This window comes from Typopeltis vanoorti, chromosome 9, assembly GCF_054136105.1.
Source record: "Typopeltis vanoorti isolate ZY-2024b chromosome 9, IOZ_Tvanoo_1.0, whole genome shotgun sequence".
Lineage (NCBI taxonomy): Eukaryota > Metazoa > Arthropoda > Arachnida > Uropygi > Thelyphonidae > Typopeltis > Typopeltis vanoorti.
This window is the reverse complement of record NC_143557.1, coordinates 141,596,070-141,615,564: the sequence shown is the minus strand read 5'-3', so window position 1 is coordinate 141,615,564 and position 19,495 is coordinate 141,596,070. Positions and strand designations below refer to the sequence as shown.

General features: G+C 40.5%; 1 protein-coding gene across 2 annotated transcripts in view; it reads left to right on the top strand.

Moving 5' to 3' along the window:
* Window positions 1-19,495, top strand: part of Nulp1 (Nuclear localized protein 1) — a 362,638-nt gene that overhangs the window by 321,494 nt on the left and 21,649 nt on the right. For both annotated transcript variants that reach the window (XM_090397712.1, XM_090397711.1), the window contains exons 13-14: window positions 3,239-3,318; window positions 10,669-10,738. In XM_090397712.1, the coding sequence (XP_090253838.1) occupies window positions 3,239-3,318; window positions 10,669-10,738 (150 nt within the window). The remainder of the gene's footprint in view (window positions 1-3,238; window positions 3,319-10,668; window positions 10,739-19,495) is intronic.

The following is a 19,495-nucleotide window of genomic DNA, read 5'->3' as shown; positions in this document are numbered from 1 at the left end:
AACGTTTGTCAAAAATTATGAAGAAATACAAACTCCCTGCTACCTATAAACCAATCAGCCAAATTCGCAATTTGTGAATTTGGTTGACTGGTTTATTGATTTAATTTGATGCTAATGCGTTTTTTTTGTGAATGTAATTCCTACTGTTGTTTAATAACTGTACTAAGGATGTCTTATTATGATGACGAAGATGATAAACTGCATTATTCTCCAGTTTAATTTCAATTTAAGAAAGCAATCTTTCTCTATATACAAGATCAAAATTAAAGTATGCCTATTTAAGGCCTTGTGGAGCACCATTTTTTATGTTTGCAAATGCTTTTTTGTATCTTCTGTTTTTTATGTCTGAGGAAAAAAAAGTAGTTCCAAAATTCACCCAGAAGGCATTATAAGCACCAAATTTGCTTATCATGCAACTCAGCAGGTGCCAGGAGGCTTTATAAAGATGAACATAAGATTTTTCCCTTCATTCCGTTTGTTATTACCGTTCACAGTGATGGCACTAACCTTGCCATCCTGCCCCAACCTGCTTTGCTTGTGTACTACCTACAATTATAATGCTGTTGCTGCACTCTGCAAATGTCATTGCCTGAACAAATGTTGACTAGGTCCACTATCTCCATGTGCTTTGCAATGAATGCAGTCATTTTTTCACTTTGAACTAGCAGAGGTCCAAAACCAATCAATTCATAACAAGTAAATAAAGTTGCTACTGCTGTTGTGGAGCAGGCCATGAATAACAGCATTGGTTGCTACAGTGCATGTGCTGTATCAAGACACATGGATGTGCATTATACAACTGTCTGGGAAATTCTATGAAAGATTCTGCATTTCTGCCCATTCAAGATAACCCTAACACAGGAGTTGTGCCTTCAGGACTTTTAAAGACAAATGACATTTGCTTTAACATCCCTTGCTTGATGGAGTGGATGATGATTTTGTGTTCACAGCTTCACCTGAATGAAGCTGTGAATACCCACAATTGCCAGGGTATTGGCTACGCAAAACGTGCATGCAATCCAACAAATTCCTTTACATTTACCCAAAGTTACTGTCTAGTGTAGGTTTACAGCTTCATTATCATTGGACCATTCTTCTTTGAAACCATCGCTGTGGTACATTTTGTGTGCCATAGTAGCACCTGTGCATGGATTCAGTCATTTTCGTCCAAGATTATGCCCTTCCACACATCAGTCGATCTGCACAGGAGGTTCTTTTAGAACATTTCATCAAAGCCAGAGTGATCAGCCATGTGTTTCCCACTCTATGGCTGACTCATACCTGATCTGATCCCTTGCTGTGACTTCTGTTTCTGGGAATTTCTCAAAAACAGGGTTTATCGGGATCATCCTGATAACTTGTAAGCGCTAAAAGATAGCATAACACAGCATGTGTACAACATCAGTCCCAACTAGCTGTGTTCTGCTATAGAACACACTGTACAAAGGATGCAGTTTGTGGCATACCAGGAAGGATAGCACATTGAACAGTACAGCCCATGAATGCATAATGGAAGTACATAAAAATGAGTTATGGTTGTGTCACTTTTCTCCTTCTTACCAGAAAAATTACTATATCTACATTTAAACATCATAAAGTGCCCTTAATGGTGAATTTTGGAACAACTTTTTTTTTCCTCGGATATCACTTCCACATGATGCACAATGTACGGTTTTGTAGCATTTGGATCACCAGGTGGTGCTCCAAAAGGCCTTAAACAGAGATACTTTAATTTTGATCACCCTGTATACACTCAGTAGACAAAACATTAGCGATACTTACCTAATAGTATGTTGGTCCTCCTTTAGTGTGAATAACAGCTTGTACTCTCCAAGGCATTGACTCCAGCCATGCCTATTGCAGCATTGTCCACAACTGCGCATTAGACGTTGATCCCAGATACATAGATTTGATGTCTCACTCTATGGCATCCCAAGGAGATTTGATTGAATTTAAATCCAGGAACCATGGGGACCACTGGGTGGTTGTGGCACAATGGGCCAGCACATTGTCCTACTGAAATAGACTATTGACTGCAGGATGCACAAAGGCTATGAAAGTGTGTAGATGATCATCTAGCACATTCTGGTAGCTCGCAGTATTTAAGGAGTTCTCTAGACACACTAAGGGACCTAATGTGTCACACGAGAAGGCGCCCCAAATTATCACAGAGCTGACCTTGTTCGACAGGGCCATGGCTTAAGCCTCACCCTCCCATCAGCTCGGTACAACCGATAATGGGATTCATCAGACCACTCTGGTCCACTCTGTAGATATTCAGTTTTGATAGTCCTGACACCAGGCGAGGTGTTGCTTGCTGACACTGCTTGGTCCTCTGACATTGAAACTTGATGTGATTTCTGCCCATTGTCCTGTAGGTGGTCTATACAAGCCTGGACAATCTACGTTGATCCTGGTTATCAATGGCATGTGGTCATCCACGACTTGCTCACACTGATACATCCATTGATGGTATACTTGCGATGGATGCTTGATACAGTTGCGCTCGAGAACTGTATGGTTCTTACCACTTGACCAATCTGTCTTATGCTGATAATATGTCCACGATCAAAATCGCTATGATCACCACATTTACCCATGTTTGTTGATTGTGTACACTGTTGGGAAGCCCAACGTCTGCCTATTTACTGTCTGCATTTAGTTTGGGTACATTTCACTCTGTGCAGGCGATGCTAGTGTCATCTTCCCATCACCTCTGTCTCTAATGATTTGTCCATTGAGTGTATAATATTGATAATGGAATGATGAAATGTTGCAGGTTAGTGAATGTTTTAAACTGTATACATATAGACAGGCATAGGTGTTCTTGATTATTCATAATAGTGCTTCACAGTATAAACAATACCAAGAGAGAGAAAAATAATTTATTGAACTTACTAATATTTTGTTGGTTTTATAGAGGGCACCATGTTTGAACATTAGTTCTGTTTTAGTTATAGTTTGAATTCTAATGATTTAGTTTAGTGCTTGTTTGCTTCTAACAGTTATAATTTGTACTCTGAAGATGCTGGGTAGAAAACCAGTGAAATATTGGCAAGTGGAATATTGGAAATATTGGAAAGGAAAAAAATAATTCAAAATTTTTTTTTCCCTTTCTTGGTCACATTTATGCCATGAAGCACTATTAAAAGTCTTAAACTGTAGTTTTGGAATAAAAGTGATCTATTAAAAATCCTTCACAGAAGTTAACTAAACTTTGTTCTAATTTGAATTACAGGAGCTAACAAACACTCCAATCTTTGGTTTTGATCCACTACCACCAAATGATTCTATAACAACCTATACCAGGCCACCAAGGTATATTTCATGTGTACTTTAAAATGAAAATTTCCCTATTAAATAAATATGAAATATATTTAATTTATATTAAATTAAATATCAAATATTTATAAATATTAAATTTGTATTAATAAATATAAATTATAAGTAAAGAGAACAATTGACAAAATGGCAAACAACAAAGCCACAAAATCTGATGATATCCCGGTTGAATTGTGGAAAAGATTAGGTGTGATGGGTGTGACCTTCCTGATAAATCTTTTCAAACAGATTCACAGGTTTCAGGAGCTGACAAACATCACTGAAAAGCATTGCTTTGTCTCAGGAAAATCCTCAATTGATGCAATACACTTAATTGAAAATTACTAGAAAGGCACAAAGATAATAAAAAGACACTGCACTTAGTGTTTATTGACTTCAAAAAGGGCCTTTGATTGGATTCCACAGAAATTAATATGACAAGCACTGAGATCACAGAAGGTCCCAGAATATTATATTAACCAAATGAAAGACATGCACTAGAATGTCACAACCAAAGTGAGAGGCTCAACAGGAACTGATAAAGAATTGGAAATCAAGGTAGGAGTACATCAAGGAACTGTGCTAAGCCCACATCTGTTTAACTTGTTCATGGACTGTCATTCAGCAACCTGTCTCATAGGATATTTTATATGCTGACATTGTCCTGATGTTCAATGACCCAGAAAACTTACATTTGATGCTAGATAAGTAGAGGATAGCACTGGAAAAGTGTGAAAGGTGCGGCTTGTGAATTAGCAGACAGAAGACTGATTACATGCTGTGAATGGCTTTAACTATTATTATTAAGAAAGACCTCCAGGAAGCCAAGAACTCAAGTGTGTGTGTAAATAATGTCAATTCATTCACACTGCTTGCACACACACAACATCCAAAGGCAATTCATTCCAATCACGCACTACTTTGTGAGAGAAAAAATCTAGCTCTCATTCCTTCTTGACAGCATTCATTCTTAACTTCCATAGATTTCCTTGCATCCTTTCCCCACCCACCATAAAATTAAAAATTCCATCTCCTGAGAGATTCTGTATAACCCTTTCAGAAGATAGTAAGTCTCGATCATATCACCCTCTTTCTCCTATTTGCTAGTGTCTGCAGCCAACAAATTCTTAATCTGTTTTCATAATCAGCATTCTGCAATCCTAATATCATTTTTGACACTCTCCTTTGCACTCTCTCCACTGTATCAGAATCACCATGGATACCAGAAGACCTGACCTGCATGTAATAGTCCAAGTGAGGTCTTATCAAGGCCTTATAAAGAGGCAAAATGACTCATCTTTACATGTCAAGGTTCATTTCAGCATTGCCATTATCTTTTCAGTTGTATTTACAATATTTGCTATCTCACACTTGAACTTCAACTTCCTGCCTGCTAACATCCAATATTATTAGCCTGATCAGTTTCTTCTAGAGCTGACAAACTAGGGCTGGATGTTGATGGAGCATGGGAAGAGGTCAAGGAGCATTTGCAAGTTATGGCTGACTGTATACCTAGAGTCCGATAGTAAATCACGTACGGGTTAAATGGATGAATAACGCTGAGTTGCAAAAAAAGAAACAACTGTGGAAGGAATTTAAGGAGAAAAGCGACCTGCAAGCAGATGACTAGTATAAAGCGCAGGCCAGAAGGGTATTGAGTTTGATAAGAAAATCAAAAGAGGATTATGAAAGGAAATTAGGCATGCAAGCTAAAGAGAATCTCAAACTGTTCTTTCAATATGCTGCAAGTAAAAGAAAAACTGTACACAGCAGAATGATTTTAAGGAATGCCGATGGTAGGGAGGTCACTGAATTAGTCGATATAGTGGAATTACTGAGTAAGCACTTTGCAAGATATATCATCCAGGTGGTGACAATAAAGGAATGAAGGAACCATTAGTCTATATGGGAATTGTGGTGAATGAAGTGGAGGTGAATAGTCTATTACAGAACCTTAATGTGAATACATCTGTGGGATTGGATGGTATATCAGCATGGGTCTTACATGAAGCGACTAAAGAATTGTCAATGCCCTTGACCTTATTTTTTAATCTGAGTCTGGGGTCTGGTTTAGTTCCAAAGGGGTGGTAAGAGAGGGAAATAGTTCCACTGCATAAAGGAGGATCCAAGACTACTGTTGCAAATTACCGACTGATCAGCATATCAGGAGTCATTGTCAAGGTCTTGGAGAAAGTAGTCAAGGGAAAAATACAGGAATGGATTGATGAAAATGAGATACTGTATGGGGGGGGGACAATGGTTTTGTGAAGGGTATATCATGCCTCAGTAACTTGCTCGGGTTTTATAACACAGTGACGGCCGAACTGGATAAGGGTAATGGGTTTACAGTGATTCTACTGGACCTTGCTAAGGCCTTTGACAGGATACCACATGGAATTCTCATCAGTAAACTGCAACATATGGGAATGGATATAGGGTGGTTGGTGAGATGGATAGGAGGGTGGTTGATGGAGAGATACCAGAGAGTAGTTTACTCAGGAGTAGAGTCCAAAAGACGGCCTGTGACTAATGGTGTGCCACAGGGTTCTGTTCTTGGACCACTACTTCTCAATTTGTTCATTAACGATATAGGAAAGGATCTGAGAAGAAGTGTTCATTTGTTTGCTGATGATGCAAAGTTGGGTCGAGCAATAGTGAGTGCACAGGATGTCAAAATCTTGCAGGACGACTTGGATAGATTGGAGTTCTGGGCTAAGGAGAATGGATGTCAATTTAATGTGACAAAATGTAAGGTTATGCATTTTGGGGTGAAAAGATTAGCAGCAGTATACCACATTGGTGGAACTGTACTCCAGGAGATTGATGAGGCCAGGGATTTGGGAGTGTTGGTGGATAGAGAGATGAAGTTTATAGTGCACATTGCTAAAAAAGTAGTTAAATCAGCTCATCAACTCACTTGGTTGTTGAAAAATACCTTGACGAGCAGCGACAAGCAAGTTATTGTACCTCTGTACCGAGCCTTGATAAGACCCCCATCTAGACTACTGTGCCCAGATATGGGCGCCAGGGTTTCTTCTTGATTGGGAGGAGGAGGAGGTGGAGAGGATCCAGAGACGAGTGACCAAGATAATAGCAGGACTATGGAATGAACCTTATGAGAACAGGTTGAAGATTTGTGGGTTGCAGAAATGGGTTGATATGCGGAAAAGGAGTGATTGAGATATTCAAATTACTGAAGAGTTTCTATAAGATTAATTCAGAAGATATTTTTGAGAATAGGACTGGCGTTGGGAGGACTAGGGGCCATATATGGAAGCTGGGCAAGAGTGTGGTTAGCAAGGGTGTTAGAGCTAGGTTTTTTACTTGGAGAGTGGTGAATGAGTAGAATAAGCTGCCAGAGTCTGTTGTTGGTGCCATGACTGTGAATGAGTTCAAGGCAAGGTATGATAGATACTGTGTGAATGTCGAATAGTTCTTGACATGATGTTAGGCCTCTCTCGATGAGTCTAAGGACTCCTTGGAGTTGCCCATAATAATAATAACAGTTCAATAAATTCAGTTCTCTTCTTCTCATGAGATTTCACTGCTACTCACTCAATGTTCAGATAATTGAAGCCACTCATGATGATGATTACTTTGTTTATACCCATTATGTTTATTTGGTAATGCATTTTGTTATCACTAGCAACTGATCCACTAGGTCTGTAACAGCACTCCACCATGTATTTGATGTTGTTAGACTCTGCCTTACACCTGATGGCTACAAACTCACTTCCACATTAAAAATTGTTACTAGTACTGCAATCATAGCTTTCTGCCCTAACTGGACTCGAATCATCCTATGTCATTAGCAACCCTTCTTCACCTATTTTGTCTATCCTTCCTAAAATTACTGTATCCTTAACACTGGAAACCAGTTAGTGCATCTGCCTCTGAAAGCCAGGTCTCTTGAAAACTTCAAACAGTAACTTCCTTGTTCCAGCAAACTCAAATTGTGTTTTGTGCAAACTCAAAAAACAACATTGTGGACAGCATTCCGTACATTTAGTTAAACATTTTGCCTTCCAGATGATTTATAAAATTCCGTAACACTGGTAGTGTAGACTCGGTCAACAACTTGTGCAATATGATCCAACCCCTTCTTCATACAATAGCTCACTACACTTGTTGCTAGACATAGCATGTGGTGGTATTGACTGTCTCAGTGACCTTTAGACTATACTTCTGTTGAGTGGTCAGCAGGGTATTCACGTTGTAGACATCTTCAATCTACCAAACCCCACCTACTCTTTCTGACAAAAACAGAAATCCCCCCCCCCCAGCACTGTTCATCTTGACCTTGCAAACTACACATTCTTTAACTCCTTTTGACCCAAGGGTGGCATCTGTGCATACATCTGCTCTGATATACCTTGCCAGACCTAGAATCCTAGAATCCAACCTAGAATCACCCAACTTTGACCTTCTTTGGTTGAAAATGTCCCTTTCCCACTCAGTGAAATTCATTTGCTGTCTCTATCACTCCCCCAATGCAACCAACCACACTGAGCTGTTTAATTTTCTCTCCTTAAAAATTGATTTTTTCCAGTCCCACTTTCCTGACAGCGAAATCATCCGTCTAGGAGATCTTAATGTCCACAACACCAACTGGCTTTCCACCTCCAATTGTACAGATCTTGCAGGCAGAGATGCTGAAACATTTGCCACATTAACTACCTTACACAACTTATTCAGATGTCAACCAGAATACCAGATAACCCAAACCACTCCCCAAACACCCTAGATCTCTTCCTCACCAGTGACTCTTCCAAATACACAGTGAATGTAGTGGGCCCCCCTACATAATTCTGACCACAAACTAGTGCTCATCTCCTCCCCCATGCAGCACTGCTTACACAGCCACTCCCATACAAGAGTAGTTTGGCATTATCACAGTGCCAAGTGGGACAGCCTCTGCGACTTCTATGCCTCATTCCCATGGTTGGACTATTGCTTCCAGCCTTCCAATCCAAACATATGCATCGAAATTATCACCAAAGTAATCCCCACCAGCATGGAAACGTGCATCCCCCACATTACTCTGAACTGCCGTTCCCTAACTAAATCCTGGTTCTCCAAAAGATATGCCAATGCTGTACAAATGAAAATCCAAACATAACATAACTGGCTCAAATCAAGAACTCCATTCCCCTTTAGAGCCCGAAATAGATGCAGAAAAGAAAAAAAAAAATCGATGCTTCCAAAACAAAGTTTGAAAGAACAAAAAGCAGGAAAGTAGCACCCTGTCCAAACAGCATATGAGCCTTTTGGCCTCTTGCCAAAGCAACTGGTCATAGCTTCTGCCCAGTACTATTCTAACTCCTGTCATATCCAGATCGCTTTGTTGCATCATCACCCACAGAAAAAGCCAATCTTCTGGCTTCATCCTTTGCTTCCAATGCTCCCCCCCCCCCTCCAACCATTCCAGATGCCCAACATACAATGCATCCCATATCCTTTTGCCAGAAAAAGATCAGAAAAATAGTCCAAATTAGACACAAAAAAGTCTCCTGGCCCTGATGGCATTCTTACAATTGTCCTGAAAGTTTATGCACTAGAACTGACTCTTCCTATATCTTCTCTTACTCCACTGGTATCTATCCCAAGCCTGTTAATTGGCCTATATTCAACCCATTACCAAGCAGGGTGACAAGTCACTGCCATCCAACTACTTCCCTATCTCGCTCACCTCAGTCCCATACAAAGTGATGAAAAAAATCATCAATTCCCAACTTCCACACTACCTTGAAGGCATCCACCTAATAAATGACTGCCAGTATGAATTCCGTCGCTGCCAATCAACAGGAGATCTTCTCACATGTGCCACCCATCTCTGAACAAATGCCATGGAGAATTTGGCAAATCTCAAGTGGTTGCACTTGATATCTGCCAAGCTTTTGACTGGGTCTGGCTCAAAGGTTTACTAAGAAAACTACCATTGTTTGGCCTGTCTCAGGACTTCTGTAATTGGATTGCCAGCTTTTTGTCTGGATGCACACTATGTGTTGTGGTGAATGGTTCCTTATCCTCTCACCATTCAACATTGCTGGCATTCCACAAGGTTCTGTCCTCTCACCAACTCTCTTCCCTGCTATATATATCAGTGACCTACTTCAGTCGACCTCCAACCCAATATACAGTTTTGTAGTTTTGTATACAGTTTCTGCCTTCATCATAATTGAAAACGTAACTTCGCCTGACTTCCACTGAGGAAAGTCAGCGCCGTGCCAATTTGAATATCCCGCACGGCTCCCCATTTCGAGAAGACTTTAATTATTATGTCATTGTCTTCTTCTAAATACTCTAGTAGGAACCTATCTATTTTAACTTTTTTTGAAATGCTTCCCACCACAAAGGATGAAAAACTTTCCCCTGGCACTCGACTCCTTTCAGTAGTTTTTCTTTCGTTGCAGCGTTTGTGCAGACAATTTGAAACCTTCCACCCCTATAGGGGGTAAAACCAGAGATATTGTCTGCCCTGACGCAGCCAATTATAGTTTTCGCAAACGTCCTCTTCAGTATATCTGTATCGATTTCGAACCCAAGGGTTCTTACCCTCGGTAAAACCGAAGACATTACTCAAAGAAAAGGGAAAAGACTTTCCAAAGATAGTCTATTCCTATAAAAATCTAACTCTTAGGTATAGCGGAATGCTGTAAATAGGCCCAAAGAACCCACAAAAGGAACAAAGGAATCTTACCAAGGCAGGACCCTGTTGGCAGCAGGACTGTAGTCGGATGGGGGGGGGGTGGGGGGGGGGGGGGGTGGGGGGGGGGGGGGGTGGGGGGGGGGGGGGGTGGGGGGGGGGGGGGGTGGGGGGGGGGGGGGGTGGGGGGGGGGGGGGGTGGGGGGGGGGGGGGGTGGGGGGGGGGGGGGGTGGGGGGGGGGGGGGGTGGGGGGGGGGGGGGGTGGGGGGGGGGGGGGGTGGGGGGGGGGGGGGGTGGGGGGGGGGGGGGGTGGGGGGGGGGGGGGGTGGGGGGGGGGGGGGGTGGGGGGGGGGGGGGGTGGGGGGGGGGGGGGGTGGGGGGGGGGGGGGGTGGGGGGGGGGGGGGGTGGGGGGGGGGGGGGGTGGGGGGGGGGGGGGGTGGGGGGGGGGGGGGGTGGGGGGGGGGGGGGGTGGGGGGGGGGGGGGGTGGGGGGGGGGGGGGGTGGGGGGGGGGGGGGGTGGGGGGGGGGGGGGGTGGGGGGGGGGGGGGGTGGGGGGGGGGGGGGGTGGGGGGGGGGGGGGGTGGGGGGGGGCAGGCAATTTTTTATGTAATGATATAATGTTGCTTGCATATTATTAATAAAGGTAAATCATCTCCACTTATTATAGATATATAAATCTCTGAATTATTTGATCCACAGATCTACTTCAACAGAAGACCAGGGAGTACTCAGCATGTTTTTTCGCTCTCTCCTTCCAAATTTTAATATTGTGAGTATATATTTTATTTTATTGAAAATCATATACAATCCCTTACCAACTTGTAGTGAATCACTGTTGTAAACAGCTCATCCATCATATCTCAGTTTGAATGAGCATCTAAGGGATGTTATTATTATTATTACATGACACCTCCATGGAGTCCTTGGACTCATCATGGGAGAGCACACTACTCCACTACACAACTTATATCATTGTCTCCTGTATTTCATCCTCCAAATACACACTACGACCATCAACAAGCAATGCGATCTACTGCTCACCGCCATCAATAGTATTTTTTTTTGTCTGTAAATCTCGTATTTTCTGTTTGCTGATTTGCCTATATGTCAAATGAAAAATCCAAATTTCCAGAGAAAATACTCTGTAACCTCCATATGAAATCGGCTGCTGTCCATAACTGTTTTTAGATATGCAAGTAGATCGGTGAAATTGTCCATTGCCATATTCCATCCATGAAGGATTGGATGCATCATGTTTCATTATGTTCCTTTACAGACCACCGTTCTATTGCACTGCCATTTAATCAATTGTATCTGTTAGATTGCCCAATTTTTATAATCTTTCATCAACCTCTTGTAGCCACAAGCCATCTGGACACAGGGCTGTTATCAGCTGGATGTTTATTTGTGGCTATTTTTAGTACATTTATTATTATTATTATTTCCCAAGACCTCATGGAGTCAAAGACTCATCTGGGAGGTCCTTTTATCACACACACATCTCATCATACCATGTCTTAAACACGTTCAAACTCCTTGCAGACACCACACTCTCAGGCAAGGCATTCCAATTATTCACAGCTCTGCATGAAAAAAATCTGCCTCTCACTCCCCTACTCACACCCTCTGTATACAGTATCCAGGGATGACCTCTGGTTCTCCCCTGATCTCCCACTATTCTCTGTAGAACCTCTCCATCATTGATTTTATAACAACCCCTTACCAACTTGTAGGTCTCTATCATATCTCCCCCCTCTTCCTTCTTTCCACCAGACTCTGCAAATTACATCTTCTCAATCTTTCCTCATACTCAACATTCCAGAGGTCAGAAACTACCTTAGTTAGTCACCTTTGGACCATTTCCAACATCTCTTCATCCTTCTGAAAACCCGGTGACCAAATCTGGGCACAATAGTCCATGTGTGGCCTAATCAAAGCCTTATACAACTGAACAAGAATCTCAGTACTTATCAGTGTCCTCTGCATCATTCCCAGAAGTCTTTGTGTTGTCTTCACAATTTTGGCGATGTGTCCCCTAAATTTTAGATCCTTATCCACTATCACCCCCAGATCTCTTATTTCCTCTACCTCCAACAATATATTCTCACCAAGCATAAATTCTGCATCCCATCTTTGTTTTCCAAATTTTAAAACCTTACATTTTGCAACATTGTACTCACATCCCCATTTGCTTGCCCAATCACTCAGTTTATTCAAGTCTTCTTGCAAGGCACATCATCTTCACTACTCTTTATGGTTCGTCCCAACTTTGCATCATCTGCAAACAACTGAATATCTCCATCCAAATCTTTGCCAATATCATTAATATACAAGTTAAATAGTAATGGCCCTAAAACAGACCCCTGAGGCACTCCACTAGTGACTTTCCTTTTCCTGGATATCACACCCCCATACACAACTTGTTGATACCTATCAGATAGCCAGTCTCCAATCCAATGCACTAATCTAATATCCAACCCCATTTGCTCTAGTTTGACTGTCAATTTATCATGAGGTACTCTATCAAAAGCCTTTGCGAAATCCAAGTATATTACTGTGTATCCTTCTCCTCTGTCCAAGGAAACAGTCACTTTATTGTAATAAGTAAGTAGATTAATAAAACATGACCTCCCTTTAGCAAATCCATGCTGTCCATCAAAGATTATACCATTGTTGTCAACCCAACTCTGGATCCTAGTTCTCACAAGCTTCTCCAACAACTTAACCACAACACCCGATACAGAAATAGGCCTATAGTTTGATGCTTGAGTTTGATCACCTCCTTTATCAAATGGCACAATCTTGCCCTACTTTCACTCTTTAGGAACTTGACCAAGTGCAAGACTCGTATTAAAAAAATATGTCAAGGCAGGTGTCAACTCTCTGTCACATTCCTTCGGAATACGTGGTGATATGTTATCAAGTCCCACAGCCTTATTTACATCTAGTTTACTCAACTCCCCAAACACCTCTTGCTCACTTACAGTCAGTCTCTCCTTTCCATCATCAACTGCTCTCAATCTCTCCATGAAGTCACATTCACAAGATTGAAAGATCTTTATGAACTGCTCATTAAGTATCTCCACCACACATTCTGCAACAGCTCTTTATACCATTTCCTCCAATCAATGTCATCCTTCCATAATCATTCTTTCTTTTGCTGGCTACATATCGAAAGAACACCCTAGGATTCTATTTGGCTTCATTAGCTAACTGCTGTTTATACCTCTCTTTAGCTACTCTCACCAACCAAGTCACCCTCCTTGCCTGGTTTTTGTAGACCTCATGAAATTGGTTACTTCCACTTCTCTTATGCTGCCTCCACAATGCCCTTTTTCTCTGTATTGCATGCTTAATCTCTTTATTCATCCATCTCACACCTACCTTATTTAACCTTCTCACCCATGGTATACATTTAGACATTGCATCTACTAAATATTTTTTGAAAATCCCCCAAGCTGCATTGATCTCTTTTCCAGCAACTCCTCATTCCATGCTACACCTGCAAGCTGTCTCCTGAGCTCTTCATAATCACCCCCCCCCTCCCTTGTAGTTCCACATATACCCTTTTTTCACAGGTGTCCTTGCACTGCTGGCTACCACCCAGGTAATCACCTCATGGTCACTTTCACCAATTGGTGGATGATTTGACACCTCATTTATAATTACATCCTCTGATGAGATAACCAAATCCAAGACCCTTAATCCTCGTGTGCCCTCTGTTACATACTGTCTGAGGTAGTTATCCCTCAAAAACTCAATAAACTAATTTTCTTTACTTCCAGTTGCTATCTCTTCATTCCAGTCTATATTGCCATAATTAAAATCACCCATAATGATCACCCTTTTCTTATTTGCTTGGCTTATTTGACTATACATTTCACTATCACCACCATCCACATTACCGGGTCTATAACAACATCCCACCAAGTATTTGATTCTATTCACCTCTATCCCACACCATTTAAGACTTGTCTGAACAGCAACTACTAAAACATGTCATTAACAGAGGAGGCTTTTATTTTATTTTATTTTTATTTTTTTACTACTTGCATCCTGATATCATTTACTACTTGCATCCTCATATCATTAAGCGCCTCCGTAGTGCAATGGGAAGAACGACGGTACATTGTGCCCTTCGATTGGAAAAAGCCTGAGTTCGATTCCCATAGTGATGGGAGGAATCTTTATATGGACTTTTTCAATTGAAGGTGAGTTAGCCGATCTCATACAGAGGTAGCAGGATTTTTTCTCCCAGAAAAGATGGCGCTGATATAGTTGATTGGTAGTAGAGGTTCGGTAGTGGTGGAGACGGAGAGTTGTACAGTAGGTGTCCTCCCGCGATGATTCTTCGGACTCCTTGGAGGTGAAGACAACTTCACCATATACCTCTCTAGCTGAATCAATCAGGGCTTTCTTCAAGGCTTGCCACTGAATCTCCAAGGTTTGATTCCTGTTCTCAAACTCTTTCATTCTTTCTTCAATAATCTTTGTGTATTTTAGTCTACAGTTCACATCTGAGAGCTGCTCAACTTTTCTTCGCTTTAAAACTTTCTTACATATTATTCTTTTCAATATGAAATTCAATTTTATCCTGCCCAAGACTAAATAGTGATCACTTCCAGTTTCAAATCTTCTGCGCTCTCTGGTGTTCTGCACCAGGGAGAAAACATCACTATCAACAATAACATAGTCAATGAGACTTTTCTTATTCCTTGCCTCTTCTCTCCATGTGAATTTGTGCACATTTTTATGTTGGAACATGGTGTTAGTAATAACCAGTCCATGTCCTGAGCAGAAATCCACCAGATATTTGCAATTATTATTAGCTTCGCTCTTTTCTCCAAATTTTCCCAAAATATTTTTGTATGTCTCACAATCATTTCCTACTCTGCTATTTAGATCCTCAACAAGGGCCAACTTTTCCTTTTTCATTGTCTCAGTTGCTTTTTCTAAAGCCTCAAAAAATTCTCCACTTCTACCTTAGAAGGACCTTCTGTGGGACCATAGGCACAAATAAGTCTCATTGTCTGGTTCCCCATTCTCATATTTGCCCACATTACTCTACTTGAGACTGACTGCCATTCAAGAAGATTATCCTCGTATTTTGTGTTGAATACTATGGCTATTCCTTCTTTTCCTTGATTGTTTTGCCTGAATATAACATTTTGTATTTATTGTTCAGAAAGATCTCACCAGTTTTTGCCTTTTTTGTTTCAGTCATCCCTATAATGTCGATTTGGTACTTCTCTAATTCCTCAGCTAGCTCCATTTCTTTGCCATTCAGGCTTCTTATGTTGATAGTACCGATCTTTAACTCTGGTGATGTTGAGTTGGGGTGTGTTTTCAGATTTGTTCCAGTAGCTGAGTTTTTGCTGTTCGCCCTGGTTCCCTGGCAAAAACAACTGGGGCCTTGTTTAACCTGGTGACATCCCAGCCGGCATGAAATTCTGTCATGTTGTACCATCATTTTTTATTTTGGTTTAACCAATAAGAATACAATTTGGTCGGCTAAATTCCAAATTGCCAGCCCATCCTCATCCGTTCAGTATCCAAGTAGATACCCAACAGGGTTCACCACGAGAAGGTCAGGATTGGACATTAGGTCAGAAGCCCTGGTCGGTTCTCCACATTCCTTTAAAGGCTATGTGGAGGTCTCCTCTCAGTTATACAGCTTTGACGCTTACAGTTAATAATGTAACTCAGCTTGTCTTGTATATTGATGTATGCTCCAGATGATGATCTTGATGTGAAGATCGAGACGTCGCAATAATAAAAAAGTTTTTTTAGCACGGTTGTAAATTCCATAAATTTTTAAAATGAATACTGATCACCATGTAACTCTAAAAGGAACATGATAATGACTCTTATTGTTATTGGGTCTCATTGTTTTTACCTATCGCTTATTATTTGAAACCATCTTCCTGTTTTCTCAAATTTTTTTCACAGCAGCAGCTTCTGCATTATCTTTGAAATTCTGTAATAGATATATCAGATTCTTCTCCACTTTTACGTTTCATGTACCACTCATGCTTTTTCTGATCTAAATTATCGAATGTCTGAAAGTCAACAAAGCAGTTATATACACTCTTATCCAAAAAAGCTAAGGGTGAACTACATTTTTACCTGTATATGAAAAAATTTTCCTGACTACAGCCAAATATGGATATAAATTTATTGCCAGCATGCTAATAAATTATATTACACAAATAATATGTTAAAAATTTTTTTGGGGGTGCTTAAGGGTCAAAGCTGTATAACTGAGAGGAGACCTCCACATAGCCTTTAAAGGAATGCGGAGAACCGACCAGGGGTTCTGACCTAATGTCCAATCCTCACCTTCTTGTAGTGCACCCTGTTGGGTATCTACTTGGATACTGAACGGATGAGGATGAGCTGGCAATTTGGGATTTAGCCGACCAAATTGTATTCTTATTGGTTAAACCAAAATAAAAAATGATGGAACAACATGACAAAATTTCATGCCGGCTGGGATGTCACCAGGTTAAACAAGGCCCCTGTTGTTTTCGCCAGGGAACCAGGGCGAACAACGAAAAGTCAGCTACTGGAACAAATCTGAAAATAAACCCAACTCAACATCACCAGAGTTAAAGATCGGTACTATCAACGTAAGAAGCCTGAATGGCAAAGAAATGGAGCTAGCTGAGGAATTAGATAAGTACCAGATCGACATAATAGGGGTGACTGAAACAAAAAAGACCAAAACTGGTGAGATCTTTCTGAGCAATAAATACAAAATGTTATATTCAGGCAATGACAATCAAGGAAAAGAAGGAGTAGCCATAGTATTCAACACAAAATACGAGGCTAATCTTCTTGAATGGCAGTCAGTCTCAAGTAGAGTAATGTGGGCAAATATGAGAATGGGGAACTGGACAACGAGACTTATTTGTGCCTATGGTCCCACAGAAGGTTCTACTAAGGTAGAAGTGGAGGAATTTTTTGATGCTTTAGAAAAAGCAACTGACACAATGAAAAATGAAAAGTTGGTCCTTGTTGTGGATCTAAATAGCAGAGTAGGAAATGATTGTGAGACATACAAAAATATTTTGGGAAAATTTGGAGAAAAGAGCAAAGCTAATAATAATGGCAAATATCTGTTGGATTTCTGCTCAGGACATGGACTGGTTATTACTAACACCATGTTCCAACATAAAAATGTGCACAAATTCACATGGAGAGAAGAGGCTAGGAATAAGAAAAGTCTCATTGACTATGTTATTGTTGATAGTGATGTTTTCTCCCTGGTGCAGGACACCAGAGTGTACAGAGGATTTGAAATTGGAAGTGATCACTATTTAGTCTTGAGCAGGATAAAATTGAATTTCATAATGAAAAGAATAACATGTAAGAAAGTTTTAAAGTGAATAAAAGTTGAGCAGATCTCAGATGTGAACTGTAGGCTAAAATACACAAAGATTATTTAAGAAAAAATGAAAGAGTTTGAGAACAGGAATCAAACCTTGGAGATTCAGTGGCAAACTCTGAAGAAAACATTGATTGATTGATTCTGCCAGAGAGGCATGTGGTGAGGTTATCTGTAAGGATAAAAAAATCAGAACTCCCTGGTGGACACAGGAAGTTAAAGAGGCAGTGAAGGAAAAGAAGAAAGCATACCAAAAGTTCCTGTCAAATAAGTCAGCTTGTGCTCTTAGAGAATATAGAGACAAATGCAAGAATGCTAAACACTGTGTAAAACTAGCTAAACAAAAGTCATGGGAGGACTTTGGCAAGAACATAGAAAATAAACAAGAAGGTGGCAAAATATTCTGGAGGTTGTTGAAGAAGCTTAAGAATGGAGGAAAGAGTGCTGTAAAAGGAATTAGAGATGATAAAGGTGACATGAAAAACGGAAGAAAAAGATATCCTTGAAGTATGGAGTAATTACTTTGAAAAACTGCTAAATGAAACAAGCAGTGATGACAGCACAGTGATAAAAAACACTGACCAGGCATGCAGTCAGGAATACATATCCATACTAGAAGTAGAAAAAGCCATCAAAGGCTTGAAATGAGGAAAGGCAGCAGGAGTAGATGATATTCGACCAGAAATGCTGAAGTATGGTGGTATAAGAGTCTTACAGTGGCTGCACTGCATGGTTCAGAAAGCCTGGACAGAGGGACGAATTCCCGATGATTGGAGTAGAGCTCTCATAGTACCCATATATAAAAAGGGAAATAAAACTGCATGTGAGAATTACAGAGGTATTTCTCTACTGAGTGTTCCTGGCAAGATCTATGCAAGTATACTCGAGAAACGGTTGAGAAGAATTGTGGAAGAAAAGCTTGGTGAAGAACAAGCTGGATTCAGGCCAAATACAGGCTGTCAGGATCAGATCTTCACTTTACGACTAATAGTAGAGAAAGCATGGGAATATAACAAAGATCTGTATTTAAGTTTTGTCGATCTGGAAAAGGCATATGACAAGGTGCCAAGAGAGAAGCTATTCAATACGCTTCAGTTATATGGTGTCAATGGGGCATTATATCAAGCAATACTTAGTCTTTATTTGAGTTGTAAGTCAGCAGTTAGAATTGAAGGAAGTACAGGAAGATGGTTTAATGTTAAATCTGCTGTGAGACAAGGATGTACATTATCCCCTCTGTTATTCATTATCTCTATGGATCACATTATGAAGGAAAGTGGTATTAAACATGATATCAAAATTGGAGATGTTAATGTCAGCTCTTTGCTTTATGCAGATGATGTTATACTTCTAAATAAATCTGCTACAAGTCTGCAAGATTCTCTGACTAAATTGAATAGCTGTTGTAATAGATATGGTATGAAGGTCAGCAATAAAAAGACAAAGACAATGAAAATAGACAGAATCATTGAAAATGTCAACTGTGTTGTGAATGGAGAACCTGTGGAACAAGTAAAACATTTCAGCTATTTAGGCACGATTTTTACTGAAGATGGTAAATTAAATATAGAAATAGACAACAGAATCAGCAAAGCTGGTATGGTGGGAAGTCAATTGAATAAATTCATATGGAATAAGAGAGAAATCAGTTGGAACACTAAATTAGCTGTGTACAAGACAGTGTTCAAACCAGTTTTAACTTATGGATCTGAGAGCTGGGTCAGAAGTAAAACACTTGACCAAAGACTAGAGACCACAGATATGAGAGTCCTGAGAAAGATTATAGGCATGAACAGATGGCATCAATGGCAATATCATATTAAAAACGAGGATATTAGGAAAGAACTTGACATTGTCAGCATCGAGGAATGCGTTAACAGAGCTAATCTTAGGTGGTATGGTCACTTAAACAGAATGGGCGAGGAAAGATTAGCAAAACAAGTGTTCTCTGCCAGGTTGGCAGCAAAACGACCCAGAGGAAGACAAAGATATAGGTGGATTGATACGGTACAAAATGTTTTAGACGATAGAAATATAAGATCTGATAATGTTGGAGTCTTGACAGGTAACAGACTGATTTGGAAGAAAATTGTAGATAGGAAATTAATAATGATGTAATTTTTTTCATGTAGTACTATC